Consider the following 13,906-nt stretch of genomic DNA (forward strand, 5'->3'; position numbering starts at 1 on the left):
CCGCCATCTTGGTTAATGGATACCTCCAACAGCAATGATATTATCGCACGTCGTATTAGTATCCAATAAAGACTGTACTGTTTATACACCATATGCGGTGACAAATGGGCGCCCAGTCACCATAGCCTGATACAACAAGTTCCATTTTACAGTAAGTCAGGATTTTCAAAGGTGGCCGAGTAGGGCGTCGCACGGGTGACGTCAGGAGGGCAAAGGTTGGCGGTTCAGGTGGGTGTTGGCGCTTAGTGATAGCGTAGTCTTCCGCGTTGCTCGTGTCAGTGATGTAGCACGGCCCTCTAAGTGTGACAGATAAGAGAGGGGCAGCAGGTGAGAGGAGGAAGATGGGTGATTGGAATGAAAGCTTAGGGGGCGAGCCTGGGCATGTCTGTGTTTCTGTGTCATGCTGCTTGTCTCTGGGATTGCCTCTGTTGTTACCATAGTAACTGCTCCATCACATTTCTCTTCTATTGTCTAATATTAATGATCAGGCTGCTATTTGATTTTTACTACCACATGAAGATGCACAACTGTCACTGCATTCTTATATATATTTATTAAACCGGAAAATGTATCTACATAGAAATAACAGAAGTGACCCAATCCTAACGTCTGTCACCTGCCCATACACTATACAATCTGCTTTAGATCTACCTTATACTGATTGAATGCATAGCTCCCAACTGTCCTTGATTTGGAGCAATGTCCTGTCCTCCTCATTTGTCCCTCATTTTGGTCTGATCTATATAGATGTATATAAAATGCACTTTTTTTTTTAGCTATCAGAAATTGTTTCCCAGAGCTAAACATTTCATCTGATTTCTAAATTGCTGCATTTGTCAATTTCAAACAGCCAATCTAAAGGAATAGCAGTGGTAAAAAAAAAGCATGTGTAGGTTCAACCAACAATTTTTACTCTTTGTGCAAGTCTCCTTTTAAGGGGGGCGTGTCCCATGCCTGCATACTTTTGCTAAAAGATGTCCCTCATTCCCATCTCAAAAAGTTGGGAGGTATGTGAATGGATGTCTTAGATGTGTCCCCCTTTTACCTAATTTTGTTACATTGGAAGGAATTTGCACATAGATTGCCCAGTAGGATTATATAGTGTATGGCCAGTTTAAAGTTGACCATACTAGAGCTGCCACGACGCGTCGACGTAATCGACTACGTCGACTAAGAAAATACGTTGATGTGCGTGCAGGGCGTCGATGCGTCACAGTGGTGGCAGTGCTTAGTATCTACCGCTGCCCTCCGTGCCGCCGTCCCCCTCTTTTCTCCCCCTCCGTGCCGCCGTCCTTAGGGGTGCAACGGATCGTCACTGATCCGGGATCCGAGCGCACATGCCGCGATCCGCGGATTGCTCCGCGGTCTCGGCCTTAGGAGAGGCCGCGGCTTCGGCCTAGCTCCGAAGCGGCGGCCATCTTTCTACACCCAGGCGTTTACAATGTGATCGCTCCGACGGAGCGATCACTTGTAAACAAACCGGCGTCATGACATGACACCGGTTTCTCTCTCCCCTCTCTGTACTGATCTGTGCAGTGTAGGGGAGAGGTCAGATGGAAGCAGCCATCCCTCCATACCCTGCCAATACTCTGCCAGCCTGATACTCTGCTAGCCAATGCAATACAATACTCTGCCAGCCAATGCAATACTCTGCAATACAATACTCTGCCAGCCAATGCAATACAATACGCTGCTGCAGTACAATACTCTGCTAGCCAATGCAATACGCTACTGCAATACAATACTCTGCCAGCCAATACAGTACAATACTCTGCATGCCAATACTCTGCATGCCAATACTCTGCATGCCAATACAATACTCTCAAGGTTATCCAAAGGATTAATTAGCTAATCAAAAAAAAAACTACTAGATTCATTAAAAAATAAAAATAAAAAAAATAATCGGATAGTCGTTGACTAATCGAAAAAATAATCGATAGATTAGTCGACAGACAAATTAATCGTTAGTTGCAGCTCTAGACCATACACTATACAACCAAATTGTACAATCTCCATTAGATCTATCTACCATAAACTATGTAGTGCCGGGGTCTGCCTAATAGGGTACTATTTCAATGGATTTTTACTGTAGCTGTGTCCTCAAGCTACATAGGTTTAGTAAGTATCAATGAGATTGTATAGTGTATGGTTAGATTTGAATCTAACAACTGTTATAACGGGACATAGTTACATAGTAGGTGAGGTTAAAAAAAGACACAAGTACATCAAGTCCGACCTACGTGTGTGATTATATGTCAGTATTATCCCTGTATGCTGCGGTCATTCGGTGCTTATATAATAGTTGCTTGAAACTATCAATGCTCCTTGCTGAGACCACCGCCTGTGGAAGGGAATTCCACATCCTTGCCGCTCTTACAGTAAAGAACCCTCTACGTAGTTTAAGGTTAAACCTCTTTTCTTCTAATTTTAATGAGTGGCCACGAGTCTTGTTAAACTCCCTTCTGCGAAAAAGTTTTATCCCTATTGTTGGGTCACCAGTATGGTATTTGTATATTGAAATCATATCCCCTCTCAAGCATCTCTTCTCCATAGAGAATAAGTTCAGTGCTTTCCTCATAACTCATATCCTCCAGACCCTTTATTAGCTTTGTTGGCCTTCTTTGCACTCGCTCCATTTTCAGTACATCCTTCCTAAGGACTGGTGCCCAGAACTGGACAGCATACTCTAGGTGCAGCCAGACCAGAGTCTTGTAGAGCGCGACAATTATTGTTTTATCCCTGGAGTTCATCCCCTTTTTAATGCATGCCAATATTCTGTTTGCTTTGTTAGCAGCAGCTTGACATTGCATGCCATTGCTGAGCCCATCATCTACTAGGACCCCCAGGTCCTTTTCCATCCTAGATTCCCCAGAGGTTCTCCCTGCCAGTGTATAGACTCTTTTCGCTCTTATTCAGAAGGTAATCGGAAGATAAAATATTCCATTGCAAAAGTAATTCTGATCGCTCCCTACTTACCCAAGAGGGTGCGGTTCATGGAGTTGCTCAAACTGAGTGTGACAGACCCCTGGAGATTGCCCTGCATGCCAGACCTCATCCTGCTGTGGACTAGCTTTCACAGACGGCCTGGCTTCTGAAGGGGAAATTCTTCAACAAAAAGCATTGTCACAGAAAGGGATTGAAACCATCCTTGGCAGCAAGAAAGCTCCTACTAACATCCAAAGTGTGTTAAATAATCTATAGATGGCATAAAACTAATGGTAGGATGACGGGGCCGATCATACCTGCAGCATTAGACTTTCTGCAACATGGGACGGATCGAAGTCTGGCTGTCAAAACACTAAAAGTCCATGTGGCTGCTCTTTCTATAGCAATCAGCCTCAAAGAAAACCCAGTAACTATGGATTCACGATGTGGGATCTGTTCAACAAAGACCCATACCTGAAAACGTTTCTCTTGGTGGCTCTTGTCAGCAAGATCCAGGCTCTCTTGATTGCAGAACCTTGTTGCGCTATCCTTCAAGACAAGAGGGAGATCCAGCTCTCTTAGGCTAGAATCACACTGCATTCACATGCTGCTTACAGCAGGGGTCTGGTACGTCCCTGTTCTCCATTTTAGGGAGGACTCGGGCCTGAATTTTTGCCTGAATTCGGACCTGAAACGGAGCCAAAGACACACAGGACTCTTGGGCAAATCGCTCCGCAGCCTCCACAGAGATGTGTGATCCGGCTCCATTGAGAGCTGGTCACAATCTCCTCTTATGCGAATTGGATCCGGGGGAAACCCGCAATCGGCTTCATTCCAGTATCCTAATAGTAAACACGGAGGCAACGTCATGACGTCACTTCCCGTTTACTCGGCTGCCAATGGTGCCTGTTTAAAAAAAATATACGGTATTCAGAATCGCCGTTTTTGGCGATCTGAATACATTGAAGTGTAAAGGAGGGGTGGGGGGTCTTTTAGACCCCCGATCCCTCCATAAAGAGTACCTGTCACCACCTATTACTGTCACAAGGGATGTTTACATTCCTTGTGACAGCAATAAAAGTGATCCAATTTTTTAAAAAAAAACAATTTATTCATTATCAAATAAATAAAAAAAAAAAGATTTTTTTTAAAGTGCCTGCCGTCTCTGCGAGCTCGCGAAGCAAAGAAAGCGCATACGGAAGTCGTGCCCGCATATGTAAACGGTGTTCAAATCACACATGTGAGATATTGCCGCAATCGTCAGAGTGAGAGCAATAATTCTAGCACTAGACCTCCTCTGTAACGCTAACCTGGTAAGTGTAATTTTTTTTTTAAAGCGTCGCCTATTGAGATTTTTAGGTACGGTACTTTGTCGTCAATCCACGAGTGCATGCAATTATAAAGTGTGACATGTTTGGTATCTATTTACTCGGCGTAACATTATCTTTCACATTATGCATAAAAATTGGGCTAATTTTACTATTTCGTTTTTTTTTTTAATTCATGAAAGTGTCCCTTTTCCCAAAAAGTTGCGTTTAAAACACCGCTGCGCAAATACCGCGTGACATAAAATATTGCAACAATCGCCGTTTTATTCTCTAGAGTCTCTACTAAATATATATATATATATATATATATATATATATATATATATATATATATATATATATATATAATGTTTGGGGGTTCCAAGTAATTTTCTAGCAAAACATATGGATTTTAACTTGTAAACACCATATGCCAAAAATTAGGCTTAGTCATGAAAGGGTTAAAGTGGTAACAATCAATGTTATTTATGTTGTGTGCATACTTTATTGGATACATTTGAGTTGAGAGTGTGTATCATTAGCATATTCACTGAGTATTTAGCACCGCTCGTTCTACACTGCTTGGTAGGATTTTTGCACATTATTATTTATTTAGCGTGGCAGCAAGGTTTATTATTATTTTTTTGTGTAAGCACAGTGGTGATACACAGGTGTGAGGGAGGAAGTGTGTATAATTGTTTTTGAGTAGATACAATTGACTGGTTTTAGTCTTTACTCATTTCCATATGGCTCTTGGACCAATCAGGTGAACTCTTCCCACCCCCCCCCCCCCCCTCTCCTCTTCTATATTCCTGTCTATTTCTACTCTCTTCTTTTCTGCTACCTATCTTTCTTTTTCTCTATTGCTTGTGAACATGGTATTACATAAGTTTATTGTTCTCTTTATAATGTAATGAATCGTTTCCACTGTATATCTCAAATTCTTAGTTTCAGATTGGCTGATTAAATCAGCAATAATATGCAGTCTTTAGATTCTCCACATTTATTCCTTTATGTATACAATGTAATCTTTGAATATGCTCTATTTTTTTTTCTCTTTTACTTATCTTAAATTTTCTTATAAAATAACCAAAATTTTGAATTTATCTGTTTATACATGATTAACCAACATGTGTGTTTTGCTGATTGCTGTATACTCAATAACATTTTTTGACAAGGAAAAAAGACAGAAGTCCAACATATATAAATATTTTGACTTTGTTTTCTTTCCAGGTTTTTGTGGATGTTCTTTTAACACTAGAGACATTAACCAGCCACTACTACAGAAGAGTCCCTCCCTGATCAGGTTTGTCTCATCCATGTCATCTGATTTTTATTTATTTTTTCATCAAGAAAGCTATAAAAAAGAGCAAAGCTGTTTTGTACCAAATGGAACAAAATCCCTGTGAAAATATGTATACCGTATATACAGTATTTGTGTATATATAAATGTGTGTGTGTGTGTGTGTGTGTGTGTAGAGAGAGATCTTCACACACAAAATGCCAGTTTAGGGTGGTTTTGAGTGTGATGCTCCACTGTTCCATTATAGGCAAGGTTGTACTGAAAACAATACAGGTACTCCTTTACCTGTTTCTGAAATACCTGAAAGCAACATTTTGGCTTTGCTTCTGCAAAGTAAAACAGATTTGCTGTAATGCTTAGCAGTTCAGCAGTAGTCACTATTTAGGTACAGGATTGCCTAGGCACACTCACATACCAGAACATGCTCTGCTAGTTTGTGGGAGGAATTCTAGAACCCACATTTTTAGGGTACTGTTTCATGTAGCTGACTTACCTACAGGCCATTTAGGTGACCTTTAACCACCTTCAGACCGGACCATTTTGCTGGTAAATGACCAGAGGTCTTTTTACACTTTGGCACTGCGCTGCTTTAACTGGTAATTGCGCGGTCATGCAATGTTGTACCCAAACAAAATTTGCGTCCTTTTCTTCCCACAAATAGAGCTTTCTTTTGATGGTATTTGATTGCCTCTGCGATTTTTATTTTTTGCGATATAAACGTAAAAAGACCGCAAATTTTGAAAAAAAATGATATTTTCTACTTTTTGTTATTAGAAAAATCCAATAAACTCAATTTTAGTCATACATTTAGGCCAAAATGTATTCAGCCACATGTCTTTGGTAAAAAAAAAGTCAATAATTGTATATTTATTGGTTTGCGCAAAAGTTGTCACATCTACAAACTAAGGTACGTTTTCTGGAATTTACGCAGCTTTTAGTTTACGACTGCCTATCTCATTTCTTGAGGTGCTAAATTGGCAGGGCAGTACAAAACCCCCCCAAATGACCCCATTTTGGAAAGTAGACCCCCTAAGGAAATTGATAAGAGGCATGTTGAGCCCATTGAATATTTTATTTTTTTGCGATTGAATAATGACAAAAAAAAAAATATTTTTTTTTTTTTTACACAAAGTTGTCACTAAATGATATATTGCTCACACATGCTATGGGCATATGTGAAATGACACCCCAAAATAAATTCTGTTGCTTCTCCTGAGTACGGGGATACCACATATGTGGGACTTTTTGGGAGCCTAGCCGCGTACGGGGCCCCGAAAACCAAGCACCGCCTTCAGGCTTTCTAAGGGCGTTACAGTTTTGAAGGCCATAAAATGCCAAGATGGCACAAACCCCCCCCAAATGACCCCATTTTGGAAAGTAGACACCCCTAAATTTAGGGGTACACTAGTGAGACTAGGTAATAAATGGCGGGTGCCCTGAAACTATAAAAAAATAACTAACCAACCAGCGTCACCTGTAACAGTTATATGGTGATCACTGGTGAAAGGGTTAACTAGGGGGCAATCAGGGGGCTTTATGCGGTAGTATATGGGGGTCCCTGGCGCTATAAAAAGCTGCGGCGAACCTAAATACCTACCTGCCTAACTAGCGTCACCTGTGACACTAATACGGCGATCAGAAAAATGATCGCTTATTAGGCTGGGTTCACACTGGAGCGATGCGGAAACGCCAAGAATCCGCGGCGGGTTCCCGCATCGCATGCCTCCCGGCGGCAGTTCACACTGCCCTATGCGAACTGCTGGGAGTGTCAGTGAAATGTTACTGACACCCCCAGATCAGTTCGCATATCGCAGTGCGATCTGCAAACTCGGATCGCATGGTGTGAACACCCATGCGATCCGATTCTGCTGCGGGCCAAAAAAAGGGTCCCGTGCGAATTTGCGGCGGGTGCGGCGGGTGTGGCGGGTGCGGCGAATGGCTGAACTCGAATCGCACAGAGATCGGATGTGATTTGCACTGCAGTGCGGTGCGAATCACATTCGTTCTCATAAACCGCTGCAATGTGAACCCAGCCTTAGTGACACTGGCGACGGGGGTGATCACGGGGTTAAACCTTTATTGGGGGGGGTTAGGGGGGTACATTAGAACTAAAGGGGGCTAACCCTAACTGCCCTAACAGTTATTACAGTCACAAATGACACCAATGCAAAAAAAAACAAAAAAAAAAAAATGACATTGGTGTCACTGTGACTGGGGGGCAGGGGTAATTGGGGGGGTGATCGGGGGGTGTGAGTGTGCCTGGCATGTTCTACTGTGTGTGTAGAGTGTTGGTGCAACTCACCGATCCGCTCTCCTCCGTGTCGGAACGAAAAATACCGACACGGAGGAGAGAATACATCACTTCCTCTCCTGTGTTTACATTACAGGAGAGGAAGTGATGTCACGGGGGATTTCTATTCGTCGGGAGCGATCGCGAGGGGGTGGCCATGAATGAATGGCCGCCCCCTCGTCCCGGATCGCTCCCGGACGAAAACCGACCGCCGCAGGCACCGGGCGGGGGCCCGATCGGGCCCCCGACCCGTGGGAAGGCAGGGACGTACAGGTACGCCCATATGCCTGCCCGTGCCATGCTGTCGACGTACATCGTCGTGCGGCGGTCGGCAACTGGTTAAAGCTTGGCTGCAAAATTCCCACATTGTTTGTTTTGTCCCACACTGGATAATTGATGGGGCAAAAAATCTGTTGTCCACTGGCTGTCAGCAACACAATAGCAATTGTGCACCCATGTTCAAATGCCATGCTTGCACAGTATGCTCTCCCTTCCATTATCCCTACAATGCTGAGGTCAGCTGCTGCTACAGGAGAAAGAGAGCACACTACACATGTGCAGCATGTGAACATGGGAGTGTAATTTTTCCTGTGGTGTTGGGGGCCAACAGGGAGGGACAGCCAATACAATTGTGAGGGGCCCAACCAGGCCGGGAGAGGGCTGATATATATACAGGTGTGAGAGGGGCTTACCTATATACAGCATTTAGGGGGGGCTGATTTTATTTATTTATTTATATATATATATATATATATATATATATATATATATATATATATATATATATATATATATATATATATATATATATATATATATATATATATATATAATATTTGTGTGTGTGTGTGTGTGAGGAGATGACCTGAGTGCATACAGGAGTGAGGGGGGCTAAGTGTGGATTCGGTGAGATTGCCCGTGGTCAGGCTGGGGGGGGGGCCCAGGCCTGAAGCTGTCTAAGGGGCCCAAAAAATTCTGATGGCTGCCCTGCCTACAGGTATACAGAACTGCACTAATCTATTTGAATTCCTTGCCTGCATAGCACTTTTTACTCAAAAGGAAAACTTAGCCTGTCATGGTAATCACTGTGACCAGAACTGAACATAAGGGACATTTTTAAAGGTGTCACTGGTTCCATTGATAATAATCTAAAATACCATATATGCCGATGTATAAGATGACTTTTTAACCTTAAAAGAATACCCCAAGAATTAGGGGGTTGTCTTATACATGGAAGGAAAGGAAGGAAATATGACACAAATTTAAAGCTGAAAGTTGTAAACTTTCCCCAGGAACATAATCACTGGGCTGCTGCAAAACAGTATGGAGTAACAGAAAAGATGGTCCAAGACTGGAAAGCAAAACAAAATGCATTAAAGAGTATGCCAAGGAGTAAATGTGCATTAAGAGGAGGCACCCCACATTGGCTAGAACTCGAAAATCATGTCGCAGACATGTTTACATAGTTACATAGTAAGGTTGAATAAAGACACCAGTCCATCCAGGTCAACCTGAGTGAGTGTCTACAATTGTCCCTATCCCTGTACACTCACATGGGTCCCTACCCTCAAGGAGCCCACAATCTAAAGAATTCAGATATACTTTAAAATTATCGTGTTTCGTTATTAAATTACAATTTCATATTTGTGTGTTTGGCTGGAGACTCAATTTCAGACAAATATTTCAGGCTGATTTCTTTTAATTTACAGAATTCCTGATGTCTGCATCTAGCTCCTCAAGTTCTTCGGTCAAGGGCACTGTAGCATCGGAAGTCCCATTTGCTGATCTTTGCCGTACTTTGGAGAAAGTTCAGGGGACGAAGAACCGAACTGATAAAGTAAATATTTTAAAGCAGTTTGTTGACTCGTGGAGGAAATTTCATGATGCTCTACATAAAAATAACCCCAAGACAACAGACTCTTTCTATCCAGCAATGCGACTTATCCTGCCACAGTTGGAAAGGGAGAGAATGGCATATGGAATCAAAGAGACTATGCTTGCCAAACTATACATCAAAGTTCTGGGCTTGCCCAAAGAAGGTAAAGATGCTTTGAAACTTTTAAATTATAGAACTCCTACTGGCTCAAGTTCTGACGCTGGAGATTTCGCTGCGATTGCTTACTTTGTTCTTAAATCACGGTGTCGAAAAGATGGGAACTTGACCATACAAGATGTCAATGATCAGTTGGATTCAATAGCAAGCAACAATGCAGCTAGAAAGAAAGAACTAATAGAGAAAAGCCTTCTGCATTTGATTGCTAATACTACTGCACTAGAACAGAAGTGGCTTATAAGAATGATTATTAAAGACATGAAACTTGGCTTTAGCCAACAAACTGTGTTTTCCATCTTTCACCGTGATGCTGCAGAACTTCACAATGTCACCACAGATCTTGAGAAAGTGTGTGTTCAACTACATGACCCCAGTGTATGTCTAAGTGATGTGTCCATCTCTATATTTTCTGCTTTCAAACCCATGCTTGCTGCTATTGCCAATATTCAACGAATAGAAAAACAGATGAACCACCAGAGTTTTTACATTGAAACTAAACTTGATGGGGAGAGAATGCAGTTGCACAAAGATGGTGACGTGTACAAATACTTTTCCCGAAATGGATTTGATTACACTCAACAGTTTGGGGGGTCTCCCCTTGAAGGTTCCTTAACACCATTTATTCATAATGTGTTTTATAGGGATTTGCAGAACTGCATTTTGGACGGAGAGATGATGGCTTACAATCCAAATACGAAGACGTTTATGCAAAAAGGGAACAAATTTGATATAAAGAGAATGGTAGATGATTCTGATCTCCAAACTTGTTACTGTGTGTTTGATATCTTGATGTTTAATAACCAGAAATTAGCTCATGAAACACTGAGAAAAAGGTATGATATCCTTCATGAAATATTCACTCCAATTACTGGGAGAATTCACATTGTTCAGAGAAAAGAAGCTACCACCAGAAAAGAGGTTGTGGATGCACTAAATGAAGCCATTGATAATCGTGAAGAAGGCATAATGGTAAAAGATCCTATGTCCATTTATAAACCAGATAAACGTGGGGAGGGATGGCTGAAGATCAAACCAGAATATGTTAATGGACTAATGGATGAGTTAGATCTTCTAATTGTTGGAGGTTACTGGGGAAAGGGCCAGCGAGGTGGGATGATGTCTCATTTTTTATGTGCTGTAGCTGAAACCCCAGCACCTGGAGACAAGCCATCTGTTTTTCATTCTGTGTGTCGCATAGGCTCTGGCTACACCATGAAAGAGTTATATGACCTTGGTATAAAGTTGGCTCCACACTGGAAGGTTTACCGCAAGAGAGATCCTCCTTCTGATATTCTGTGCGCAATTGAGAAGCCTGAGGTTTATATCCAACCTTGTAACTCTGTCATTATTCAGGTAAAGGCTGCTGAAATTGTTTCCAGTGATATGTACAAAACTAACTGTACTCTCCGTTTTCCTCGAATTGAGAAGATCAGAGAGGACAAGGAATGGTATGATTGCATGACCGTTGACGACTTGGAACAATTTCGAGAAAAGGCTTCTGGAAAATTGGCTTCAAAGCACTTAGATGTAAATGATGAACCTCAGGAGAAAAAGCGGAAAAAAGCCCCTAAAATTAGGAAGGTTATAGGAGTGGTTTCACATCTAAAAGCACCAGATTTGTCTAACATCACAAAACAGTCCAATATGTTTGAAGACGTTGAATTTTGCGTAATGAGCGGAACAGAAAAACATTCAAAGGCTGACCTGGAGAGCATGATCGCTGCATGTGATGGCATAGTTGTACAAAATCCTGGGCAAGACACCTATTGTATCATTGCTGGGGCTATAAACATTCGTGTAAAGAACATCATTTCATCAGATAAGCATGATATTGTTAAAGCAGCCTGGCTTCTTGAGTGTTTTGAAAGCAAGGAGATTGTCCCTTGGCAGCCTCAGCATATGATTCATATGTGTCCATCCACCAAAGAGCACTTTGCCTCTGAATATGACTGCTATGGAGACAGCTATATCACAGATACTAATGAGAGCGAGCTGAAGGACCTGTTTAGCAGAATGCCTGACACCAAAGAAAAAATTCCTCTAGACATGATTGCTGACCTAGAACAACGTTATTCGTGGGAGGAGACGTTCCACAGTATATTTCGCCAATGTGTTGTATACATAGACATGTTTATAACTGTTAATGATCCAGACACTAAAATTCCAACTTCTAGTTTAAATATAACTGCATTACAGCTGCGATTTCATGGAGCCAAAGTGGTGAATCGCCTTCAAGAAGGAGTTTCTCATGTAATTGTAGGTGATGACAAGTCTCGATTAACAGAGATGAAAACTCAGAGGAGAACATTTCAAAGAAAATTTAAAATTGTTTCCACTTCATGGGTTTTGGATTCACTGAAAATGGGGAAATCCCAGATGGAACAAAATTATTTATTGTAAAGCAATCTATTTTAAAAAGAAAAAAAATGAAGATGTTTTAATAGTGTATTCAAAATATTTTATCATAATTCTATTTTAATAGTTTTTGGACATTTGGATTTAGGTGAATATAATTTGTGTCTGTTATGCATTTATTCTTGCATACATTTTATATATACACTTGTTTTAATTAACTTTCTTTGTATCTTAGCCTTGAATGAGCAAACATCTGTTTCTGCCTTTTAAAATAGCTACATTTAATTGTAATTTTGTGTTTACATTTTGACTCCTGTTTTAGAATTATCAAATAAAAAATATATTTTTTTATCATGAATGATGGTGATACATAGCGTTGCAGGTTCTCTTTACTTACCTGTCTTGTTTGTGGGATCACTAATGGTGCTTTATTCATGAAAGATGAGCCCAGGTGTTTGTGTGTGTGTGTGTGTGTGTGTATGTGTGTGTATATATGTGTATATGTATATATATATATATATATATATATATATATATATATATATATATATATATATATATATATATATATATTATACTGCACACTTGCCATTCTGTCATAAACCGTATAAAATTAAATAAAGCATATTATTTAAATACCATCACTTTAAAAAGTCAAAGAATTAAGTTAATAAATCAAATGTGTCCCTGCACCACGTGTCTTAATTCTCGTGGATTCTCTTCCTCACCACCATGCAATATGCTGCAACATTCTGTGTAAAATCATTTGATAATAATGCACACTCACCAAAAAGTGTTTACCCCTTCAAGCAAGAAGGTCAGTTTACGCTTTTTGTAACCCAAGGCACTGTGGAATCCACTGTATTCAAGGCATGCATTCTCCTAGGAAGCTTATATGGGACCCCCAGGCTCCACTCTTTTTCTCAAAGATAAGGCCACAAACACTGACGTTTCCTAAGGACGCCGTACGACAAAATACGTTGACGGCAGGACTTGGTCATCATTTCTGGTTAAGTGATGACATCACATCCAGGTACGATCTTCTTGTTAATCGAGCATAAGCAGGCTCCAGAGTGAGTGGAGCAAATGTAAGTACAATTATTTTATGTGTATTAGCTGATATTGGAATAATAAATTCTACACTATGAGTATGTTACGGTGTATGTGTAGTTATCTTTGATCTTCTTGCTTAAAGGGGTCAACACTTTTTGGCAAGTGCATTACTATCATGATGTGGTGATTTTACATCTCGCATGGTGGTGAGGAGGAGGAGTATCTATGAGAATTAAGACACGTGGTGCAGGGGACACATTTTGATTTATGAACTTAAAGCAAAAGTAAACTCCTGTGCATAATTTGTACCCATAAGTAAGCCTATAATAAGGCTTACTTAATATGTACTGTAAATATCTCCTAAACGGTGTACATTTAGGAAATATTTACATTACATGCAGCCAATTACGTCATTGGCGCTTGCACTCTGAAGGAAAGGCCACCCGTTCGGCTCCCCGAGCATGCGCGGGAGTGATGTCATTGCAGCTCCGGTCTGTCACAGAGCCGAAGCCGGGGACACAGAAGGAAGACTGATAGAAGATGGACGCTGCCTCCAGCAAGTACATCGCATTGCTGGAGAGCTTCGTGTTCAGGTCAATTTAAAATAATGTGCTACTATG

At 41.1% G+C, this 13,906-nt stretch overlaps 1 protein-coding gene across 1 annotated transcript; it reads left to right on the forward strand.

The window, feature by feature from the left end:
- The first annotated feature begins 213 nt into the window (after nt 1-213).
- On the forward strand, nt 214-12,591 carry LIG4 (DNA ligase 4). The gene is made up of 3 exons (XM_077482906.1): nt 214-327; nt 5,466-5,538; nt 9,535-12,591. Exon 3 carries the CDS (start codon nt 9,543-9,545, stop codon nt 12,276-12,278), a length of 2,736 nt encoding a protein of 911 aa, XP_077339032.1. The 5' UTR covers nt 214-327; nt 5,466-5,538; nt 9,535-9,542; the 3' UTR covers nt 12,279-12,591.
- Nucleotides 12,592-13,906: the final 1,315 nt, after the last annotated feature.

Source organism: Lithobates pipiens, unplaced genomic scaffold, assembly GCF_037356315.1.
Source record: "Lithobates pipiens isolate NorthernLeopardFrog02 unplaced genomic scaffold, aLitPip1_a1.2 Scaffold_16, whole genome shotgun sequence".
Taxonomy (NCBI): domain Eukaryota; kingdom Metazoa; phylum Chordata; class Amphibia; order Anura; family Ranidae; genus Lithobates; species Lithobates pipiens.